The sequence below is a fragment of the Hemiscyllium ocellatum genome, chromosome 31, assembly GCF_020745735.1.
Source record: "Hemiscyllium ocellatum isolate sHemOce1 chromosome 31, sHemOce1.pat.X.cur, whole genome shotgun sequence".
In the NCBI taxonomy this organism is placed as follows: domain Eukaryota; kingdom Metazoa; phylum Chordata; class Chondrichthyes; order Orectolobiformes; family Hemiscylliidae; genus Hemiscyllium; species Hemiscyllium ocellatum.
The window spans coordinates 9,480,395-9,503,335 of record NC_083431.1 but is presented as its reverse complement, the minus strand read 5'-3'; the positions used below and the strand labels follow the sequence as shown (position 1 = coordinate 9,503,335).

The 22,941-nt window shown below is 43.0% G+C and overlaps 1 protein-coding gene across 3 annotated transcripts in view; it reads left to right on the top strand.

Annotated features, from left to right (window-relative positions):
- dph1 (diphthamide biosynthesis 1) overlaps positions 1-22,941 on the top strand; it is a 580,960-nt gene that overhangs the window by 16,108 nt on the left and 541,911 nt on the right. For 2 of the 3 annotated variants that reach the window (XM_060848150.1, XM_060848149.1), the window contains exons 2-3: positions 952-1,098; positions 10,733-10,796. In XM_060848150.1, the coding sequence (XP_060704133.1) occupies positions 952-1,098; positions 10,733-10,796 (211 nt within the window). The remainder of the gene's footprint in view (positions 1-951; positions 1,099-10,732; positions 10,797-22,941) is intronic. The other variant, XM_060848151.1, reaches the window with a different exon arrangement.

Below are 22,941 nucleotides of genomic sequence, written 5' to 3'. Positions count from 1 at the left end.
TATTCACAGCAAGCTCCCACAAACAGCATGATATAATGACCAGATATTTGTTTAAGTCATGTTGGTTGAACAATAATTATTGCTAGCAGACCAGCTTGTTCATCTTCACCTGAGCGGGCAGGCAGGGTCTAAGCTTAAGGTCTCACCCACAAGATGGCACTTCCAGCATTCATTCCTTCAGTGTGTTACTCGCAAGCTGGATTACGTACTCTGGGATCTGGAGTGGGATGTGAACTCACAACCTTCTGACTCAGAGCGAGAGCGCTACCCACTGAGCCAAAACTGGCACCTAAGTGAAGCATAGAGGGAGGTTTCTGAGGGGATGGAATGCGTGTTATTGTGTGTCTGTCAGTCAGTCAGCAGAACTTGGTTTGCTGCTGTAGTGCAGGGATTGCTTTACAAAGCGCCAGGAACCTGTTAGCTGGGGTGTCAGTGATTGCTGGCCTCAGACACTCTGTGACTTCTGCTAAAGCCCTCTGGGACCAAGAGGATCTTGATTCTGCTATGGTTATTTTTTGGTGTTAGGTCATCTTTCAGTAAAACACCACCGACTTGCATGGATTTTCCTGTGGGTCATGGGGACAGATGACTCATGGTACAACATGGGTACAAAGCTGGTTTATAAATGTTTTATAGTAAATGCTTAGGCTGTACAATTGGTTGGTCATCCACTGTCTCAGACAGGGATAGTGAAAGACACAAAGAGGAATTAAGGACAAGAGAAAGAAACATAGATGTGTTGAGCATTCAATGGTGTACAGACTAAACCTTGACGTTATTTGTCTACATCATTGTTGTGAAACTGTTACAGCATAAAGGATGACTGTGCAAAATGGTTTTCATTAATACATGGCAAACACTGAGTAATGGTTCAGTAGGGGGTGATGGGAAGGGCTCATCAACACAATGGTAACTGTCTGTGTTTTTCCTCCACTCCCACTTTGGTATTAGGTCCTCGTCGTCGGGTGGCAAATCAGATTCCTGAAGAAATCCTAAATAACAGAGAGCTCCAGGAAGCTGTGCAGGTGCTGCCCAGTAACTACAACTTTGAGATCCACAAGACTGTCTGGAGAATAAAGCAAGCAGATGCTAAAAGAGGTACTAGTCCCCTTCACCCTGTTATCGCAGGCAGATGCGTAGACTATAAGAAAAGTTACAAAGATGTTAAGTTGGGTCCCTAGCTTGTATTGGATTGTGGGACTCCATTTGGAGTGGAGATAGAGGCCCCAGACCTGGCCTCAGCACCAGGGTAAGAGTGAACCAAGATTCCGGGCACAAGTGGGGATGATGTATGGTTTGGGATCCATCTTTTGCCCAATAAAGCCTCCCAGTGAGACACCGCTGGAGGACTGAGGCCAATGACAGGCCAGCAGCCCCCCTCGATCCAAGGGGAGCAAATTAGCTGGAAAGGTGACTGTGGGACTTGGTGGGTGATTACTACTCCAACATGCTCTACCACTCAGTGCTAGAGTGGGAGTATGAAGTCGTGCAGTCAGAGGCATTAGTTGTATGCCTTACAATGGCAAGCTACTGCTCCACAAGTATATGTGCAGCTGATGAGCTTTATATGTAGCTGTTTATTTACTGCTTGTTCATTTTGAGCCGTGTTGGTATTGGTGCAGTCATGAAGCTAACTGCAACTAAAGAGAATCTAACTTTCCCTCGATATTCAGTGGCATTACCATCGCTGAGTCCCACATGATCTACATTCTGAGAGTTACCATTAACCAGAAACTAATTATGGACCAGTCTCATAATTGCCGTGGCTTCAACAGCAACCACAGCCTGGAAATATTGTGGCTAGTCATTCACCACCTGACTCTCCAAAGCCTGTCCTTCATCTGTCACACACAAGTCAGGAGCATTATTGCCTGGAAGTCTGCAGCTCCACCAAGACCCAAACTTAACACCATCCAGGCCAAAATAGCCCATTTGATTGGCACCACATTCACCACCTGCAACATTGGCTGTCTTTACCATCAAAGCCACATTGGCAGCAGTGTGTACATCTACAAGGTGAGTTGGAGCTGTATCACCGTTCCTTCACCAGAGGGTCAAAATTCTCGACCTTTCCTCCTAACAGCTGTGTGGGTGATCCTGTGCACATCAGTGCTTCTTCAAAGCAGCCCACCACCACTTTCTCAAAAGCATCTTGGAATGGACAGCCTTTGATTGTTTCCCTTGATGACATATGAAATAAGACAAGCTTGCATTTATTTAGCAATTCTCCAGTCCTCCAGGATGTCACCCATGTTCAAGGATGCTGCAAAGATATCTGATAGGGCCCCAACTGTTTTCTTTCTTGCTTCCCTCAATAAACTGGATAGATCCCATCTGAACCTGGTGACTTGTCCATCTTAATGCCTTCTGGAATACCCAACATTTCCTCCCTCCTTATGCTGACTTGACCTGGAGTAATCAAACATCTATCCCTAACTTCGGTGAGGAAACAGACCCTTCGGTCCAACTCGTCCATACCAACCAAGTTTCCCAAACTAAACGAGTCCCATTTGCCTGCGCTTGGCCCTTATCCCTTTAAACCTTTCCTATTCATGTACCTGTCCAAGTGATTTCTAAATATTGTAACTGTACCTGCAACTCCCACTTCCTCTGGCAGCTCATTCCACATACAAACCATCCTCTGTGTGGAAAAAGTTGCCCCTCAGGTACCTTTCAAATATTTCTCCTCACATCTTAAAAATATGCCTTTAGTTTTGAACTTCCCCATCCTAGGGAAAAGATCTTTGCTTTTCACCTTGTATATGCACCTCATGGTTTTATACATCCCTGAACTATCTCCTTCTCAAACCCAACCAGATAATTAGTCATCTTTTAAAAATGCATGAGCACGCATACCGTCATTTTTCCCTGCTGATAATCCATTCCCACATTCCTGGCTCAGTGAGAAATGCAATGCAAAAAGAAACTAGGCTGTGCAAATATAATTGTTGCTGCTGTAGATTGAGCTGATCCCGGTCATCAGGCCTTTCTTTACAAGTTTAATGTGATATATGTAGACATAATAAACACTGTCCCTAGGTCGGGGAGTCCAGGACCTCAGGACATAGTTTTAGGGTGAGAAGGAAAAGATATAAAAGAGACGTAAGGGGCAACTTTTTCACGCAAAGGGTGGGTGCGTGTATGTAATGAGCTACCAGAAGAAGTGGTGGAGGCTGGTACAACTGCAACATTTAAAAGGCATCTGGATGGGTATATGAATAGGAAGGGTTTGGAGAGATATGGGCTGCGTGCTGGCAAATGAGACTAGATTAGGTTAGAATGTCTGGTCTGCATGGGACCGAAGGGTCTGTTTCCGTGCTGTACATCTCTATGCCTCTGACTCTAAACCAACCAAGAAGAAAAGCACATGGAATTTACAGTAACAAGCATTTTCTGCTGGAAATGGCTTAGGAAGGTTTCCTTAAAAACCACAATCTGATAACATGTCCCAGGTCTTCCAATGAGCTGTTGTTCAGCCGGTTAGTGTAGATAATGGGTTTGATATCCTTGTTCTTGCACAGGTTTGATCAGATCAGCTAAAATAAATCCAAGTTCAAGTAACGGGATAAATGACCACTCAATGTACATCAATTTAAATTAAAACCATCTTAGTACTTTAACATATAAAATATTTAAGTATAAAATAATATTAAAAACATCAAGGAATGACTAAAGGATTAGTAAGAAGGAGATAATTAGAGTACAAGGGAAAACCAGCTGGAAATATGAAGAGGGAAAGTTTCTGTAACTGTTTGAAAAAGAAGACAGTTACCAACATCACTGAGTATAGTCAAGCCTGCAATCTGTAGGCTTTTGGATTCGAGGAGAATCTAGGGGGATTGAGTGGGAAATGGCAAAGAGGTGGAAGATGAGCCATGACCTTATTGAGAGACAGGACAGGCTCATGAGTTCCTGTGGCTGATTGCTGTTCCTAACTTGTGTGTACCAAGTCTTTTAATCAAATTCCATGTTAGAGGTCTGAGTCAAATCAATCATTTTACCAGTTTTTCCTTTGTTTACCCATTATCCTGGAACTTAAAATATGCTGTCCCCTCTCGATCTGATTATTGATTTAGAATCATGGAATCCCCACAGTGTAGAAGCTGGCCATTCAGCCCGTCAAGTCCACACTACCCCTCCAAAGTGCATCTCAGGCACACCCACCCCATCTCTGTAAACTACATTTCCCATGACTAACCTAGGAGCCTGTCCATACTTAGACTCTATGGCAGTTTATCATGGCGCGTCTTTAGACTGTGGGAGGAAACCGGAGCACCCGAAGGAAATCCACCCAAATACAGTGAGAGTGTGCAAACACCAAGAGGATGGAATTGAACCCAGGTCCCTGGTGCTGTGAAGCAGCAGTGCTAAACGCTGAACCACCGTGCCTAGATGTATTTATTTGCTTGGATGGTCATTGCTGACCTGGATTGTTTGGCTCAAGATGGCTGACAACTCCTCGGTTAGTGTGACTAGGCCACTGACCATGCTGCACCCTCTCAGTATTGGAATCTATATTTCTGATGCTAGGAATTGAATTCACAACCTTCCGACTCAGAGGTGAGGGCACTACCCAATAAGCCCTCGTCATAAGAAAAATAAATTTACAATTGATTTTGGTTTTATTGTGGGGTTTATGTCAAGGGATTTTGGTTCTTCGACATGACAAGTCTCTCTGTTTTCTTTCCTAATATCCATACGATCAGAAAGCCATCTTATGTGTCAACTGTCTTGACAAATTTAATGGATTTATCGAGAGCTGTCTGTCTGAAGTGCACAGGTGGGTTGTGTTTGCTGAAGTGATTTTTTTTCACACCACAACAAGCTTCAGAGATGGTAGTTCTGGTGCATTTTTATTTCTCTATGTGATTAGGATAGTTAGGGGAGGAGAAAATTATATCTTTTTTCTTACCAAAGATCAATAGACTCAATGTTTTAGATTTCCATTAGTTTCTTTATTCTTCATCTGTGGTTTAACTGGATTGTTTCTGAGTGAACAAATTGTATCCTATGTTTTTATTAATATCTTTGCTTCTTTTTTCATCCTGTGGAAGGAAGACTTGCATTTACTTAGTGCCATTCATGATTACAGAAGCTTCGCAGCCTATTGTGGGTGTCTTGATAAAATAGGAAGCGTATCAGCTAATTGGTGCACAGCAAGCCTCATGAAATGGTCACATGGCAATAACCAATCTATTTGATGTTGATTTGAGAGATCAGTATTGGGCAGAGCGCCAAGCATAACTTGTCTGTTCTTCTCTGAATTAGTGCCATGGGGTTTTGGTGTCCCCCAGCGAAGGGAGGTGGGGCCTCTGTTGCTGTGTCATCTCCCAGGCAGCCCCTCCAACTGTGCTGCACTCCTTCAGAGCTGCTATGTGGTGTCTGACTTGATTTTCCGATATAAATCTCATATTAGACTTGAATCCACAACAGTGTAACTCAGACCAGTGTTAGCAGTAGAGGTCTGGCTGACTGTGACTACAGAGAGAGAGAGAGAGAGAGACCACTGACCTGAAACTCTGTTTCACTCTTCAAAGATGCCTGCCAGACTGACTGAGCATTTCTGACATTTTCTGTTTTGATTACATTTATTTTTAAGGCAAATATCTATTTGCCAGATGTGGGGATGGTAGAGTCAGGTGTGGTTGCCTGTGTTGCAAGGGACAGAAGACTTCTCAACTTCTTGTCATTCCTTAGTATTCCCAGCTCAATTGTAACACAGACAGAGTGCAGCTCTTTCAGCAACCTGTGATTAACAATGAATAGGGTTACGGGGAGAATGCCTGCAATTAGGGCCTAGGCAGCTGTAGGAAGGATAAACATTGGAGATATATACAGGGTTAGAATTGGAGAGAAGTGGGATAGCGGTGTAGCTGGAGATGTTTACAGAGATCGGGAGGGGTTATGCCATGCGAGGACATTAATTTACAAGAGAGCCAGTGTGGCTAAAGTACCACATCTTTGAGGGTCACAGAGCAGATTGAGTTGAGTTTTCCTGACATAAATGGAGCTTTTAAAATGTTAAATGCTGGGGATTAATTAATTAAGGCAGTTTCACGAGGTGTGAACATCTTATCAAAGCTGCTTGAAGACTTGCCTGTTACAAATAACCAGAGTTTTTTTTAAAATGGAAGTAAAAGATGCCTTTGTAATTAACATTTAAAATACGAAGCTATTCAGTCTGTCAAGCCCAGAATTCAATCAGATCATGGCTGAATCATCTCCTGAATACCATTTTCCAACACCATCCCCTATAAGACTATAGGTTATGAAAGAAAGGCTGGATAGACTGGGATTCTTTTTCCACTGGAGTGTAAGAGGTTGATAGGTGACTTTATAGAGGTTTTGTAAAATAAACTTATTTTGTAAAATAAGTTTAATGGATAGACTTAAAGGGAGGTGTCCTTTTCCTAGGATAGGGGATTTCTAGACTAGGGCCACATTTTTAAGGTGAGAGGAGGAAGATTTTAAAAAGATACGAATTTTTACACAGAAGGTGGTTCATGTGTGGCATGAACTTCCTGAGGAAGTGGTGGAAATGGTTACAGTTATTATATTTGGATAAGTACATGAATAAGAAAAGTTTTGAGAGGTCAGGGCCAGGAACAGACAGGTCGGGCTAGTTTAGTTTGGGATTATGTTTGGCATGGACTGGTTGGACAAGTCTGTTTCAGTGCAGTATGATTGCTTGACTATGGTGACTTTTAATTTCTTTTCACACCCTGCGATTTCTTCCTAAACCTTCCTGTGTATCTTTCTCTCTCTCTCTCTTTTAAGATAATCCTTAAGGCCTACCCCTTTGACCAAGACCTTGGTGACTTGTATTCTGTTATGTGGCTCGGTGCCAAACTTTGTCTGATAATCGTTCCTGTCAAGTGCCTTGGGATGTTTAATTGTGTTAAAATGTGTTATCAGAATGCAAGATGATATGAGAGACAAGACCATGAATGTCAGTGAGCCCATTCTGGGCATTGAGAGGGAAAGTTAATGCTGTCTGATCATTCTATTCCTTGTGTGCCCTGGGGACAAGCCGACCAGGCATGCAGCTCCACTGCAGCTTAGCTTTAGATTCAGGCCTTTGTAAATACAAGAAAGGAACATTGATTGGCAGGAGAGTGTGCTGTATTGCAGATTGTTACACACTCATCCTTTGTTCCTTGTGTCTATATTGCCACAATTTACCCTCTCTTTTTCTGTCCTCCCACAATTTACCCTCTCTGTATCTGTCCTCCCATAATATACCCTCTCTGTATCTGTCCTCCCATAGTATTCCCTTATCAATTTGTGCTCCCGTATGCATGCCCTCTCTCTGTATTTCGGCAATGTGTCTTCTTTACATCAATGTTTTCATAATGTATTGTCTCTCTATATTAAGTAATAATGTGTTGAATGCCCTCTGCATACTGTGTTAAACCTGAGCATACAATACACATGTCTGCTTCCTTGCAGGATGCAGTTAAAAATCTCACAACACTAGGTTATAGTCCAACAGGTTTATTTGGAAGCACAAACTTTTGGAGTGCACCTCCTTCATCAGGTAACTAGTGAGGCAGGATCCTGCCCCACTAGCTACCTGACGAATGAATAGTGTTCCGAAAGCATGTACTTCCAAATAAGCCTGTTGGACTATAACCTGGAGTTTGTGATTTTGAACTTTGTCCATCCCAGTCCAACACCAGCACCTCCACACCCTTGCAGGCTGGCAGAGGATTGTATCCAGTGTTCTTGTAGGGTTGTATACTCACCTCTAGTCTGCACTCCAGTGTTCAAAGGCAGGTTCCTGTAGGTGTCACAGGATGTCACACTTGCCAGTCACAGCTGTGACCATTGTCTCACAATTGGCACTTTTGGGAAGAGAGTTAAATTCCAGTCCAGGCATGGGGATGTGCAATCTCAGTGATTGCACAGAGATGGGAAGTTACAGTGAAAAGCCTATAAATAAGTTTGCAGTACCCTATGGATATTTTGTTCAAGCCTTCTAGGTTTATGTAGGTTTATTCCAGTAATAGAGTTAATGCCATTACTCCAATCTCTTTACCCACTGGATATGTGACCCAGGAGCTAATGCTGACTGAACCAGTGGGTGAATATGTGCCACCAAACCTTTTATTGATGTTCACAGGATGTGTGTTCGCACTGACAAGGCCAGAATTTATTGCTTAGCCTTGAATGGTTTTGCAAGATGCTGCTGGGCTTTCCCCTGGAGCCACTGCAGTCAATGTTGTGCATTCAGTGTAAAACCAAGTCCCCAAACTGCTTCACGATCGGTGTAGGAAGATCTTTGAGCATCTGACCTCTGGATTAACAAGGTGGGGTTCAGCATGAGAAATGAAGAGGAGGGAGGTGTGTAGGGTGAAAGGGAAAGGCTGAGGTTGGGCAGGCAGGGTGGAGCGTGGCCCTAGCCATATTGCTCGTGCAGAGAGCTGGCATGGATATATTGGGGTGAAGTGACCTACTCCCCTGTTATGATCGCTCAAAGAGAAGTCAATAAGGGAGGGTTTTGGAGGGAATGTCAGAGCTTAGAGTCTCAGATGGCAGAAGGGTGGTGGTGATGGAGTGATGGAAATCTGGGTGAACAGAGGGCAGAAGAGATCTCCCAAAGGGAGAAGAGAATGACCACTGCCAGTGCTTCTGAGCTTCGGCCACACCTCAATATATCCTAAACCAAACAGTGTTAATTTTCTGTGGCTTTGCCTTCAGCTACCCAGACTCTGCAGTCCAGAAACATCCGCCCGAACCTCCCACAGTCCCGGAACCCTCCGCCCGAACCTCCCACGGTCCAGAACCCTCCGCCTGAACCTCCCGCGGTCCGGAACCCTCCGCCCGAACCTCCCGCGGTCCGGAACCCTCTGCCCGAACCTCCCGCGGTCTTTGTTTGAACTTGAATTCATTGTTTTCTCAGGAAGCTTTGATTGATTGATGTTTGGAAATTGTTACAGTCATTTAATAATGGGCAGAATGGTCTAAATATACAACCAAATGGATTTGGATCACCACAGTTGTGTGGCTTTAAACCTACTGGCAGCAGGGTTGGTGGCAAGGACAAACACTGTCTTCCTGCCGATTGCCCACTAGCCAAACTGGTACAGAAATAGATCTCAATACTCAAATGACTTTGCAGTATTTGTAATCTTGGTTCCGCTTGTTGGGAGGGGGAGCTGAAGGCATAGTGGCTATGTTACAGAACTGGTGTTGCAGATGGTAAAGTTAATGCTCAGGGAACATGGGTTCAAATTCTGCCACTGTAACTGTTGGAAGTAGAATTCTAATAATTTCAAATCTGGAATTGAAGGCTAGTCTCAATATGGTGACTGTAAAGCTATCATCAATTGTTGTTAAAGCCTCTCTGGTTCACTGACTTCCTTCAGGGAAGGAAATCCACTGTCCTTACCTGGACTGACCCATGTGTGACTCCAGACTCTCAACAATGTGATCAACTGTTAAGTACCCGCTGGGAAACTAGCCAGTGATGTCTACATCTGATTGAATGAATATTAAAAAATCCTATGGGAAAAGTAAAAATAACTTCCTCCTCAACTACTTCTGTCTCTGCTGTTTTAGACCCTCTGAAGTTGCCTCTGATGTTGTTGTCAACACCATCTCGTATCTCCTTTAAGTTGATGTCCATATTTGATCAAACATCTTGCAATGTTGTTCCATGTTAAATCTGCTACATTAAAGTGTGTTATTGGTGGAGGTGGAAAGAGGAATTACAGTCCCACAGTTAAACGGGTTGGTGATTGACAAGACAGTGAGTAAAGGTATATTATCATTGCAACCTGTTATCTTTGTCATTGCTTTGTAAACATTGTAAATCAGGTGAGGAATCTTTGCCTCCCCTATAATCTGTGTCATCTCGGCAAATTGAAATTTCAGTGTGAGTGACATATTTTCTCTCTTTGCGATCAATGATGGCAGCATATTATCTCAGATGAATATGGCATAGGTCAGTTGGGCTAACCTTTGAGGAGCTCCATGAGCACTAGTGAGTGTCAGTGCGAGGATCTTGGAAGGAAAGAGCAATCTTTTGTTCATGCATTGTGTATGTTGCAGGTAAGGTCAATATTGATTGCCCCTCCCTAATTGCCTGTGAGGAAGTGGTAGTCAGCTGCCTTTTTGAACCTTAGAGTGTCGGTAGACCAACAATGCTGTAACAGAGGGGGTGAATTCTGAGATTTTAACCGAGCCATGGTAAAGAAATAGCAATTTTAGCTGCATTCAGGATGGTGCATGGCTTCCAGAGGAACGCGAAGGCGGTGGTGTATCTGCTCCCCTTGTCCTTCTCACTGGAAGAGGCAACAATTGTTGCTGAAGTGAGACTTGGCAAATTGCTGCAGTGCATTTTATAAATGGGTACACATTGCTACCACTGAGCACCACTGTTGAAGAGAGTGAATGTTGAAGGTGGGGCAGCCAATCCATATGGAGGCTGCAGCCATGAGGTATACCAGGAGCCAGTAGGTGTCATGATCTAGGACAGTAACATGTGAACTGAGAGATAATTCGTCAGTCTGGTTGGACACGTTCCAACCCATCTCCATGGCATGGACCCTACCATTGTACCACAAGACCTGGAGTTAGTTTGAGTGCAGTGACAATGCGGTGAGGAAGAATCGAGCATTTTCAGCTGGGCCTGTTGCAGACATGTAGCACACATCGAAAACACAAATAGAAACCTGCAAAACCAAACAGTGGTGTTTTCATCAATATCTCTTTTCCATGTCTTACATAGTTGCCCTGCAGATGCCTGAAGGACTCCTGATGTTTGCCTGCACGATTGCTGATATCATCGAAAGGTAAGACAATGACTCATTAAATTGACAGCTTAGAGCACCAAATCTATAGGGCCAGCCTGGACTTGTAAGTAATTAAGGGAGATCTGAGTAGACGCAGCACTTGTGTAGAGTATAGGACGTCGGTTGCTTGGTTTTGTGGGTTGTCGATGCTGATGTATTTGGTTGGATGGTTTTTTTTCCATCAAATTTGCAGAGCAGTGGTGGGTCAACATGTTACAATTCACAGCTTTGTCAATGACTCAATTTGGTTCCTAATTAGCTGAAGGAATTAAAGAGAAGATAATGGGCTACATGTTCAGTGTCATAAACTGCAAGAAAGAAGCTTTGAATGGTTTATATTTGTCATAACAGAACCCTAGGGGACAGATCAGCTTCCTTCAGTTCACTCAGAGGGCGCTTCAGTGAACCGCCATTTACAATTGCTTTTGTTGCTGCTGTGCTGTCCTCCTGTTTGATGTGGGGACTTTCCGATGTTGTTTGAAGGCTGGAGCTGTGCTATGTAGGAATGGGCACAGTGGGTCTTTGATCTCAGTGTCAAGAATTGCAGAATGTTGTCCCTCGAACAATAGAGAGATGTACGAGTCTTCAAAGCCAAATTTGACTTGTTGATAACTGAAATTAAAAGTGGAGCACTTGTGGACCTTTGAGCAATATCACTGCACCATGCTCCATTTGCACAGAAAAATCCAGAATCATAGAAATGTTTCTCATAAGAACATTGGGGGAAATTCCTGAATACCATATAATTAACAAAAATTAATTTAACTTCTTTTGAACAAGCCATTGGTTATATTGGATCACATGACAGCCTCCCTGTTTTATGCAGATTATTTTTTCATAACACAACCTCTAATAAACCAGAGGACACAATATTAATTTCCAAAAGAGCCAGAGGAGACTTCAGGGAGACTGCAAATTGTTGTGATCTGGAATGCACTGCCTGAAAGGGTGATGGAAGCAGATTCATTAGGAACTTTCAATAGTTAATCAGGTAGCTACTTGAATGGTTTAAAAACAAAATGCAGAGCTGTGGGTCAAGGGCAAGAGAGTGGGACTAACTAGATAACTCTGCCAGAGAGCTAGAATGTGTGTGCTGGGCAGAATGTCCTCCATTTCTGTGGTCTCACTCTGCTAGCATGAGGCCCAAGGTACAGTACAGCCAACACAGTGGAAAGAGAACAGGAGAGGTCACCAGAAGATGCCAGGGCACAATAACTTAAGGTTTTCATAGGAGTTAAGAAATGTAAAGTGACAGTTAAGAAATGTAAAGTGTTTCAACATGCTGGAATAGGGCTTGGTAACCAATGTCTGATTTCAACAATAAATAAAAATCAGAGGACAAAAACTTCATTTCACTTATGAATACTGGAGAATTGTGGCAAATGGTGTGGGAGATTCAAAGGAAAATCACTGAACACTTAGAACACAGAAAGAGGCCATTCCACCCAATATGCCTGCACTACCTCCAAATGAGCAACTCCCATTGCGTCCTTCTCCTGGGAAGCATGCAGGGTAATCCTTTCCAAGTAACCATCCAATTCTCGTCAGAAAGCCTTGATTAAGCCTTACTACACTTTCATGCAGTGCATTCCAGATCTGCCCCACCCACTGGATGAAAAAGATTTTCCTCATGTCACTTTTATTTCTTTTGTCAGTGGGATGGCTCAGTCGTTAGCAATGCTGTCTTACAGCATCAGGGACTTGTTTTCGATTCCAGCCTTGAGCGACTGTCTGTGTGGAGTTTGCACATCCTCCCCCTGTCTACATGGGTTTCCTCCCACAATCCAAAGATGGGTGGGTTACATGGATTGGCCATGGGAAATGCAGGTTATGGGATAGGGTGGGATGGGTTGGTAGAGTTGGTGTGGACATGGTAGACCAAATGGCCTGCATCCATACTATAGGGATTTAATGATTCTATGACTTTGAATCTGTGCCCTCTTGTTGTCAATCCTTTCATGAGTGGGAACAATTTTTCCTTATCTGTTCTGTCCAGAACTCTCCCTACCCCTCCAATGCGATCCCCCCATCGGATCTTCCCTCTGGGTTCTGTTCTCCAAGAAAAGCAGTCCTCACTTCTCCAACCTGTTTTTAATGAATATGTCAATTTGCTCAGCATTGGAAGCATTTTTGTGAATCAGCGACTGATGACAGAGGAGCAGTCTGATACAGTAGCTTAATAGTTTCCTAGCCGGTATAAAGAAGTTTAAACACATTGTAAGATGTAACAGAGGAGGCCATTCAGCCCCACAAGGCTGTTCCACCATTCAAACAGATGAAGGCTCATTTGCACTTTAACTTCAACTTCCTTCTTCGGTGTCTAACTCTTAATTAGAGAGAAAAGAAGTCTCACTTTTGAAGTTTTGGAGTGGGAAATTCAGATGCCTGACTTGGTAATCTTTTGAGGATCAAGCTGAATGGGTGAAATGTGATCGAACTGAGGAGTTTAAGATAATTAATGTCTTTTTAATAGGTTCAGTACAAGTTGGGAGGATCCAGAACAAAGGAACAGAGCCTGAAAATTAGAGTCATTAGCTTCTCTTCACAAACCCTGTCCTCATACCATTGGAAAAAGACTGCTGTTAGGCGAGGGAATTTCGAAACTGAGACTTTTTTCTCGGCAAAGTGTGCAACAGGATACAGAATCCAAGTGGGAAAATGCAGTCAAGTCACTGATCCAGCCCTGGCAGGCTTGAGTTGCAGTCAACTCTCAAGGGGCAGAATGGCCACCTGTTACTTTTAATGCCTGAAATACCATGCTGCAACTCTGCCTGCCAGTTAGTCCCTTGTTGGTTTGTAAGATTCACACACTGCAATCTGTCAACAGAATTAAAATGCACCTTTTTCACATCTCTCACCCCTTTGCTGCCAATAGCATTGCCTTTGTCTCTTGCTCTGGCATCCTCACAATCTGTTCCACTCGCTCTTCCTCCCACCTGTCAACAGCACTACAACCACCAATTCCCTGCCCTTACTCAGCTCTGAAGAAGCGTCTTATCCGATTCAAAACATTAACGCTGTTTCTGTCTCCACTGATGCTGCCAGACCTGCTGAGTTCCTTCAGAATTTTCTGTCTTATCAAACAGGGCTTGATTGGTTTGCTGTAATGTCAATTTCATAACTTATAATGTGTTTTCCTGTTTAAAATGAGCTCACTGAGAAGTTAATCAATCCTTGGTGAGCAATTGATGATTAGACCGTAATCATTAACATGACGCAGCACAGTGAATGTGGGCTAGAATGTAAGAGTGTGGGCTTGGAATATAGTGTGATTGCTTAACATTTTTTAAAGCAGTCACAACTTTATCTGGAGATCTTAGATTTGAATGGCCAGCATCTGGGATTGCAAAACAATTTTGAATATCATGCAAGTATTATGTGAGTCAGACTGTGCAGGTTTTTGATATGACTTTTTGCAGATTGCAGTGATTCTGATAAAGCAAGAAAATGCTGGGGCTGATCAGCAGATCAAGCAGCCTCTGTGGAGAGAGAAAAACACATCCCAGTGAAAGCTCATGGACCTGAAACGTTAACTCTGTTTCTATTTCCCCACTACTGCCTGGCCTACTGATGATTTCCGGTTGCCTGCTGTTTGCATTTCAGATCTCATATCTGCAGCTTCTTGCCTTTGCAGCGATCCCCTTGTTGATTGGATTTGATGCAGCGAAATCTTGTGATTTGCTGTAATTGATGACTCCACTGCTTATGGTTCTTCCAAGCATGCTGCCCTGTTTAGCAGGGGTAGCTGAGATAAAGTGTGATTGAGATATCGGTGAACTTTATGATCAAATAGCTGCTGGATGGAAACTGATCCCCGGAGTCGTTTTTAAGTGTAGTCATTGTTGTATCCGGAAAAGATTTGTGCAGAGCAACAGCTCCACCCCACAAGCAGCAATATGATAATGCCCGGATGATCTGTTTTTGTGTTGTTGATTGAGGGCTAAATGTTAAACAGGACACCTGGGATAAAACCCCTGTCCTTTCTTAAAATAGTGCCACAAGATCTTTTACATTCACCTGAGAAAGCAAACAGTGATCTTGGTTGAACAACCCATTTGGAAGGTGGCCCATTTGAGTGCAGTGTTCCTTCAGCACTGGATCAGGAGTGTCAGGGTCACGTTTCATTCTCCAGCTTCTTGTGTGGGACTTGAACCTGCACCCTTCTGATGGAGCGCTGTCTACTGAACTGTGGCATCCTCTGGGCTGAAAGCTGAGGTTTGTTCAATCTTGTCTCCTGGCTGAGCCATTTTCTCTCTTTAAATTGATGTTGTTGCTTTTCTGTGATCAACCTTAAATGTCTCCCTGCTGTCCCCATGTCCAATCCTGGGCCCATTCTGCATGGTACGTCTGGTTGGAAGATTGAATTTTGCTTCTGTTCTCCTGAGAGTTCGTGGACTGTTCCATGGTTTTAACATACTGTGACTTTTCTTTTGTGAAGTAGTTGAATTGTAGGTGAGCAAAACGGCACAGTGCAATCCCACAAGCAGCAACAAGGCAAATGACCAGCACCAGTTGTTCTGGATGCATTTCTGAGGGAGGAGTATTGACCTGAAAAGAAAACCCTGTTCCTGCTTGAATGGTGTTTTCGTGTCACCCTGTCTCGATAGAAAGAACATGAGTGCAATGACCCAATCTAACAAGTCAGCACTCCTTCAGCTCCTGCACTGAGCCCTCGGCCTGGAATCCGTACTTGGATCAATATTGAGGATTGAACTGACGGCCTGCTGACTTTGAGGCAACCTGAATATCACTTCTCAAACCATTGGAATCCAGCCCCATTCCTATCCAAATGCTGTGGTATCTTTTCTCTAATACCTTTTAATCCTAATATTTATATAGATGAGGAAGCATTGCAAAAGGCAGGGAGGGAGGATCACTTCCCCACCACAGTCACCTTGACAACAACCTCCTGAGACTTTGGGTGTGCAGGAAGATCTAACTTTCTCTCCACCAGTCCAATCAAACTTTGGCACGTGTTGAACAATTCTGACGAGGAGACTTTGCACCAGATGCCTTCGGCACTCTGCTCAGGGAGCCATCTGACAGGATCTCCGTCCTCTTGTGGTCTGATCAGATACAACATCTTTATTGTACTTGCTAATGAGCCATGGTTTAATTTTCTTAACTCCTTTCAGAAATAGAATTGGACATGTATTTCAAAAGGTGCAAAGGTATTGTCCAACTGTGGACGAAGAGCCGGGGAGTGGGAATAACTGGGTGGTTCTTTCAAAGAGACAGCTTTGATGTGATGGGCCAGATGATGACCTCCTATGCTGCTGCTATTCTGGTAATCAGTCGATGACAATTTGCATCTCTGGGTGCTTAAATGAGAAGGGAGAGGATCATAAGTCCTGCTCTTCGCTGAAGACAAATCTGAAAAGGCTGCAAGTCTGGGCGCAAAACAGCAAACAGTACAAAGGAAATTCCATTTGTGCCTCAAAGGAAGTAAAAGACCCTCCAGTTAACCACAAGGATACTGTAAATATCTGATGATAGATTGAATTCAAATACTCAAACTGTTGTGAATTTAGCTTCTGTAGATTACTAACATGTTCACATAGCAAATACGCTGCTGTATTTGTTTCTGTCAAGCCAGGCTGATTGAGATGTGTCTTTTTTTAGTCTCCAATTCTCTTTCAAATGAAAATTAATTTCACAGATGTTGAAGGCATGAAGTGATCTGTCGTTGTAGGGTGAAGCATGTCTCATCAAAGAGCAGGAGTGCTGTGCTCTGCTTGGTCCTCAGCTTGGAAACCAGGATTTCACGAAACTGCCGGCTGCTTCTCACTTGGGATTTTTCTTGTGAGACTAGAGACAAATCAGAATACATTAGCCAAGGGATCAAAGGCCTTCAGCATTGAGAGGTTTTAAGCTCGGACTGAATCAAGGTTTTGTCCATCGTGGGAATTCCTCAAGTGGGAATCACTGCCTCCCCTCCTCCTGCCAGGAGAAAGAAAATAAACCTTTTAGCCTAGATGTTTTTAAGGTCTGCCCAAGGAAAGCTGTCGTAACATGGGAAAAAATGGCATCTGATTTATGCATAGCAATCTCCCAGAGGCAGTGAGGTGATAATGGCCAGACAATCTGATTTTGTGTTGTTGTTGAGCGATAAATGTTGGCATGGTCACTGGGGAGCAGCTCCTCATCTCATCTCGGAAATGGAATCTGTTTTGCCCATTCAAAAGGGCAGATGGCATTTCGGTTTAAGTGTCTCATCTGAAAGACAGCAGCCTCGACTGTGTAGAATTCATGCACATGTTGCTTTGGAGGTTTATTGTATCTAATACAAAGACATTAATGGAATATAATGGGATATAAGTCATAATTTGACAATATCTGGCACTGCCAGGGTTTTAAGTGCTGACACCTGATATCGTAGGCAGATGATTCTCCCAATTATTCCTGTGGGGATTGCAATGTCATTTCCATCTTGTAATTTGACAGGTTACACGAAGTTAAGCAGTTTTTATTGGTTTCCATTGTAAGCTATTTTGTTTCCTCTCTCTCCCCAAAGAACAGATCTTTCAACTCCAGATATGATTCAGCTTCACTCAGTTCGTTGCATTGTTGTCTCTCAGTCAGAAATTGTCAGTTCACGACCCAATCTAGGACTTGAACAAGCAATCTCAGTTGTCATTGAGTAGTTGCTGTATGGCGTTACCGATAAGAAGTTAATCCACGGCTCCATCTGTCTTTTCAGACGGACCAGGTGGATTAAAAGATGCTCTTTTAGTATTTCAGAGAATAGGCATTTCTTTTTAGAAAGCTTTTTTTGTCTTGCACATTGACCATTCCCAAGAATACCAGTGTGAAGGGGAACAACATTTTTATGTTGCCCAAGTCAAGAGTGCAGATTTGTTTGCAAATAGACTCTGATTGGTAGGGGCATAGACATCAAGAATGCATCAGTTAGATGATGACTGACAGTTAACAGCCAAGGTTTATTAAAGTGATCTTAAGAGTGTATGCTGAAATGTTTTTGCAAAATATCTTTTCTTCTGCAATATTCAAGAAGACTCATTGCTTGTGAAGAGCTGTCTTCCTTAAATGTTACCACTAAAATAAATGGATTAAGTGGTTACTCATGCCAGTTTTCTTTACGGGACCTTATTGTGCATGAAGTAACAGTTTCTTTGATTACTTAAGAATATTGACTGCACTCCAAAACTGTTCGATATGCACAGCATTTTGTGATACACATGAGGAAACTGATGAGGAACTTGTTGCAATTTTAATCTCGTCTAAAAATGTTTAGTTAAGCAATGTTGATCACTCAAGGCAAATAGTGAGAAGTGTATCCCATACTCCCTTATAGAAAGCTCACCTAAACCATATTGCCACACTGAACTTGAACAGAAATCTGTTGACTCAAAGTACCCACCATATTGTTGTTCCCGTTCTCTGTGGAGGAGAGCATCACAGTTGAGCTCTGAAGCTCTCCAGTAGCAATACACCCAGGTTTCTTCAATGGTACCTTCCTAACCCATGAGCTCTGAATGGACTTCTCAAATTTTCCGTTGATCTTGCTCTTTGTACACCTTCTCTGTAGTCGTAACATTGTATTTCTTGTCCTGTTTTATTATCCTAATGCACTTTTTATGGTATGATTTGCCTATACTGCACACATAACAAAACCTCTCACTGCATCTACCGCCTAGGAGGACATGAGCAGCAGATACATGGAACCACTACCACGTAGAGGTTCCCTGCAATCCACACACACCATCTTGACTTGAAACTAGTTTGCAGTCCCTTAGCTGTCATTGGATCAAATTCCTGGGACACTCTTCTCAATATCACTGAGGCTGTCCCTAAACTCTGAGGACCAGAGCAGTTGAAAGGGTAGCTAACCACCATCTTCGTGCAGTTAGGGATGGAGAATAAATGTTGGCTTGTCCAGTGACACCCACATCCTATTAATGAATATAGTGAGGAAAAAGGCTTTGCAATGCATGGTGAATTTGAAAACTATTCTATTCTATTTTATTTTAATCCGGATTTGATATAATTTGATGCTCAGAGTGGACGCTAACTTCCTCTGGTATGCTTTGTAGGGGGCAGTAACACACTGGGAGTTTGGACAAGGGTAATATGGCATCATAAGGATAGGAAGCAAAGAAAATAGGTTTTCAGCCACTCTGTGGTAATTAAATACCTTTCTTGGTCAAGGTCTAGAGGAAAATATTATAAGTTTGGAGAAATATTTGGAAAACGTCAAATTTTGCTTCGTAACTATAACCATTTAAACTTTGAATATTCTCATTTGGGTAAAGAAACTGAACAGGTCTACATGATACAAGGATGGTGGTGGGAAGAGGATAATCTCATTTGTGTGGAATGTAAAAGCTCAACGTGAACCTGGGCTGAATGGCCTTTGGCTCTCAAATTCTTTTCAAGATAAATCTGATTGGGACATCCATCAAAATGTGGCGTCATCCCCAATCCCTGAGTCCACTCTTTCTTAATCACCCACCCCTGAGCCCCACATTACTCCCTCTATGATAATTGCAGTCCACATTCTCAACACTCCCTGTTTGCGAGCCAGTCAAGGCATGGCTAGATTCACAAGACTGATTCATGGCAGTGTCCTACGAGGGAGAGTTTAAGGAAAGTGGGCCCATATTCTTTGGAGTTTAGAAAAATGAAAGTTGATCTCATTGAAGCATGAAATTTTCATGAGCGCTTGGTAGGGTAGTTGCTAAGAGGCTGTTTCTTTGGGAACAAAGGGACACTGTCTCAGAATAAGACTGAATTGTTTCTTTACTGAGAGAGATGTGAATCTTAGACTTTCTTGACACATAGTTCTGAGTATATTAAAGAGAGAGTTGATAAAAATTCTTGTAATCAAAGGGAATTGAAGGGACATGGGGAAAGGACAAGAAAGTGGAGTTGAAGTGTAGAATTATCATCTTGGAGAATGGCACAGCAGTTTCAAGGGGCCGAGTACTCTATTCCTGCGCCTATGTTTAGATTAGATTACTTACAGTGTGGAAACAGGCCCTTCGGCCCAACAAGTCCACACCGACCCGCCGAAGCGCAACCCACCCATACCCCTGCATATACCCCTTACCTAACACTACGGGGAATTTAGCATGGCCAATTCACCTGACCCGCACATCTTTGGACTGTGGGAGGAAACCGGAGCACCCGGTGGAAACCCACGCAGACACGGGGAGAACGTGCAAACTCCACACAGTCAGTCGCCTGAGGCGGGAATTGAACCCAGGTCCCTGGCGCTGTGAGGCAGCAGTGCTAACCACTGTGCCACCGTGCCGTTTTCATGTGCAAATTGCTCAATGCTTGAGCAATCTAAGCAGTGGCTACCTTCTACCAGTTTCTCTCTTCTCCTTTAATTTCAAATGGTGGCCAGGAATAACTTTACCATGTAACTCTGTTCTGTGGCAGGAAAATGGTTAATCTCACCCCTTCTTCACCCTTCCCCAAGGCTGAGGACGGTACCTTGGATCAGGATGAGGCCATTCGCCCCTTCAAGTCTGATTCACCTTACAGTTAGATCACAACCTTAAATCCATGTACCTGCTGTGGATTGTAATCCTTAACATCTTTGCTTAAAAAAATGCAAACCTCCTCATTCTCTCTGGGAATGTTCAATTGGTACTCCCCACCCCCAGCACAGCCTCAGTACGCCCTCCCAGCCCAATCAACAATGCAAGAAAGGCACAGTCTGTTGCAAAGAGAAAATTAAAGGTAGCAATACATAAGTAGCATCCACTAATTTACTGACTCCCCAGAGGTCTAAAGGTAAATCGTTGCAGAAAACATAATTAGCGCAATATTCTTATACACAGCTGTTAATTAGAAATATTCCAGAAACAGACTTTGTTGCTTTATAACAATAGTCTTCATTGTGAGAATCTGTTAATTCCTCATAGTCATTATGCTCTGTTGGGATGTAACTCCAAGAGGCAGGGCTTGTTGTGGAGGAAACATAATTGGAACAGATGTAGCTGTGCAATATGAGAATGAAAATCTGAGATTTTCATTTGACCTTGGAATGTCAGGGCAACACTGAGTGAAACTGCGATTGATGCACAGTCAATAGTGACCTTCAAAGTGGGGTTGACTACTTGAATACATGGATTTGTTAAGGGAACATCATGTCTGATTAACCTGATGGAGTTTTTTCGTGATGTAACAGAGAGAGGCTGTTGATGTGGTACATATTGACTTCTGAAAGGCATTTGATACAGTACCACACATTAGACTCACAGAGTCCCTACAGTGTGGAAACAGGCCAATCGGCCCAACGAATCCATAACGACCCTCCAAAGAGTTACCCATCCCCCACCCAGACCCATTTCTCTACCCTATTATTCTACATTTCCCCTGACTAATGTACCTAACCTACACATCCCTGAACACTATGGGCAATTTAGCATGGCCAATTCACCTAACCTGTACATCTTTGGACTGTGGGAGGAAACCGGAGCACCCGGAGGAAACCCACACAGACACATGGAGAATGTGCAAACACCACAGAGGCAGACACACGAGGCTGGAATTAAACCCGGATCCCTGGCGCAGTGAGGCAGCAGTGCTAACCACTGAGCACCATGACTCGAGGAAAGTTACATGCCATTTAATAAAAGGGACAGTGGCAATGTAGATACAAAACTGGTTGAGGAATAGGAAACCGAGGATGACAATTGACAGATTTGTTTTTGGTTGGAGGAAGGTTTGTAATGGAGTTCCCCATGGGTTGGTGTGGGGCACATGCTTTTGCTGTGATAAATGACCCAGATCATGGTATGCAGGAATAATCTCTCAAGTTTATGGACAAGGTACGATTTGGAAGTATTGTAAACTGAACAGGACAGTATAAAATGATATTGATATGTTGGCGGAGCAGGTGGTTAGATGGCTGATGTTCAAAGTGGAAAATTGGGCAGTAATAACATTTTGGTACAAAGAATGTGGAGAGCAGTATAAAATAAAGGGAAATATTGCAGGACCAGAGAATCTGGTTTGTATGTGTACTTAATTCGTGAAATGTGGCAGGACAGGTAAAGAGAGCTGTTAATAAAGCATTTCTGTACCGTAGTGGTTATCCCGTTCACTTCACATGCCAAAGCATTTTGAAACGAGTTGCAGCATTTGTGAGAGATATTGTGGTGGTGTCCTTACCTCAGGGTTAGAAGGCCCAAATTCAGATCCCACCTTCTCCGGACGTGTGGTAATGCGTCTGAGGAGGTTGGTTAGAAATATAAGTATTTTAGATTTAACAAGTAGGGATATAGGGTTTGGCTAAAGTAGGAATGATGTTTCAAAGAGAGTATAGAATCAGTGGGTAGAATGGCCTTATTCTATGCTTGTTTTCAAATGAGAAAGTAGTTTTATTTCAGGAAAATCGATAATTGAATGTTCTTGGTGAAGACTTTATCATGTTTCTTTGGTTTTGACAAGCGAGCTTAATGCTTGGGAAATTAGACTTCCCAACTCGTGGCATGGAGATGTTATTGCTCAACAGGTAGTGTGCCTGCCTTTGTGGTGGAAGCTCTGGGTTCGATTGGGAGCATTGGAGGATTATTTGGATAGATTTAATGTGCAAGGTTATGGGCGTAAAGCGGGAGATTGGTATGAGGTAATGGTGTTCACTTAACAGTGGGCCAAATGGCCTCCTTCTGCACTGTAACAATCCTGCGATTCTGTGATGGGAAAGGTTTGTTCACAGTGAGGTCAAACCGGGTTGATTATCAATTCATAAATTCTTATAATGCACTCATGGTGGGCTGTCAGAGTGACTGTCGCCCGGTCAGTCAATGTTCAATGTGCTATGATACTCTGGCAACAAACTGATGACTGGTCCACAACAAATGAATAATGGAGCCAGCACATGTTTTGACGTGCCACTAAGTGTGGGAAAAGAAACTAAGTTAATAACATTCAGAAACTCAAGTTGGTGCACCTATTATTTTAACTTGAATAAAATAACCTGGTTGACACCTTTCATTAAAATGGCAGATGAAGGGATTTACAAGAGTGAATTTATGTCACTGCAGAACATTTGAAGAAACCTAACTGCACAATTCCAGTTTTGAGGTGAGGTACCTCAATCTTTTGGCTTTTCAAGTGCCAGGGAGCCCACTGTTGGTTTTTGGTTGTTGATGGGATTTTAGCTATCATT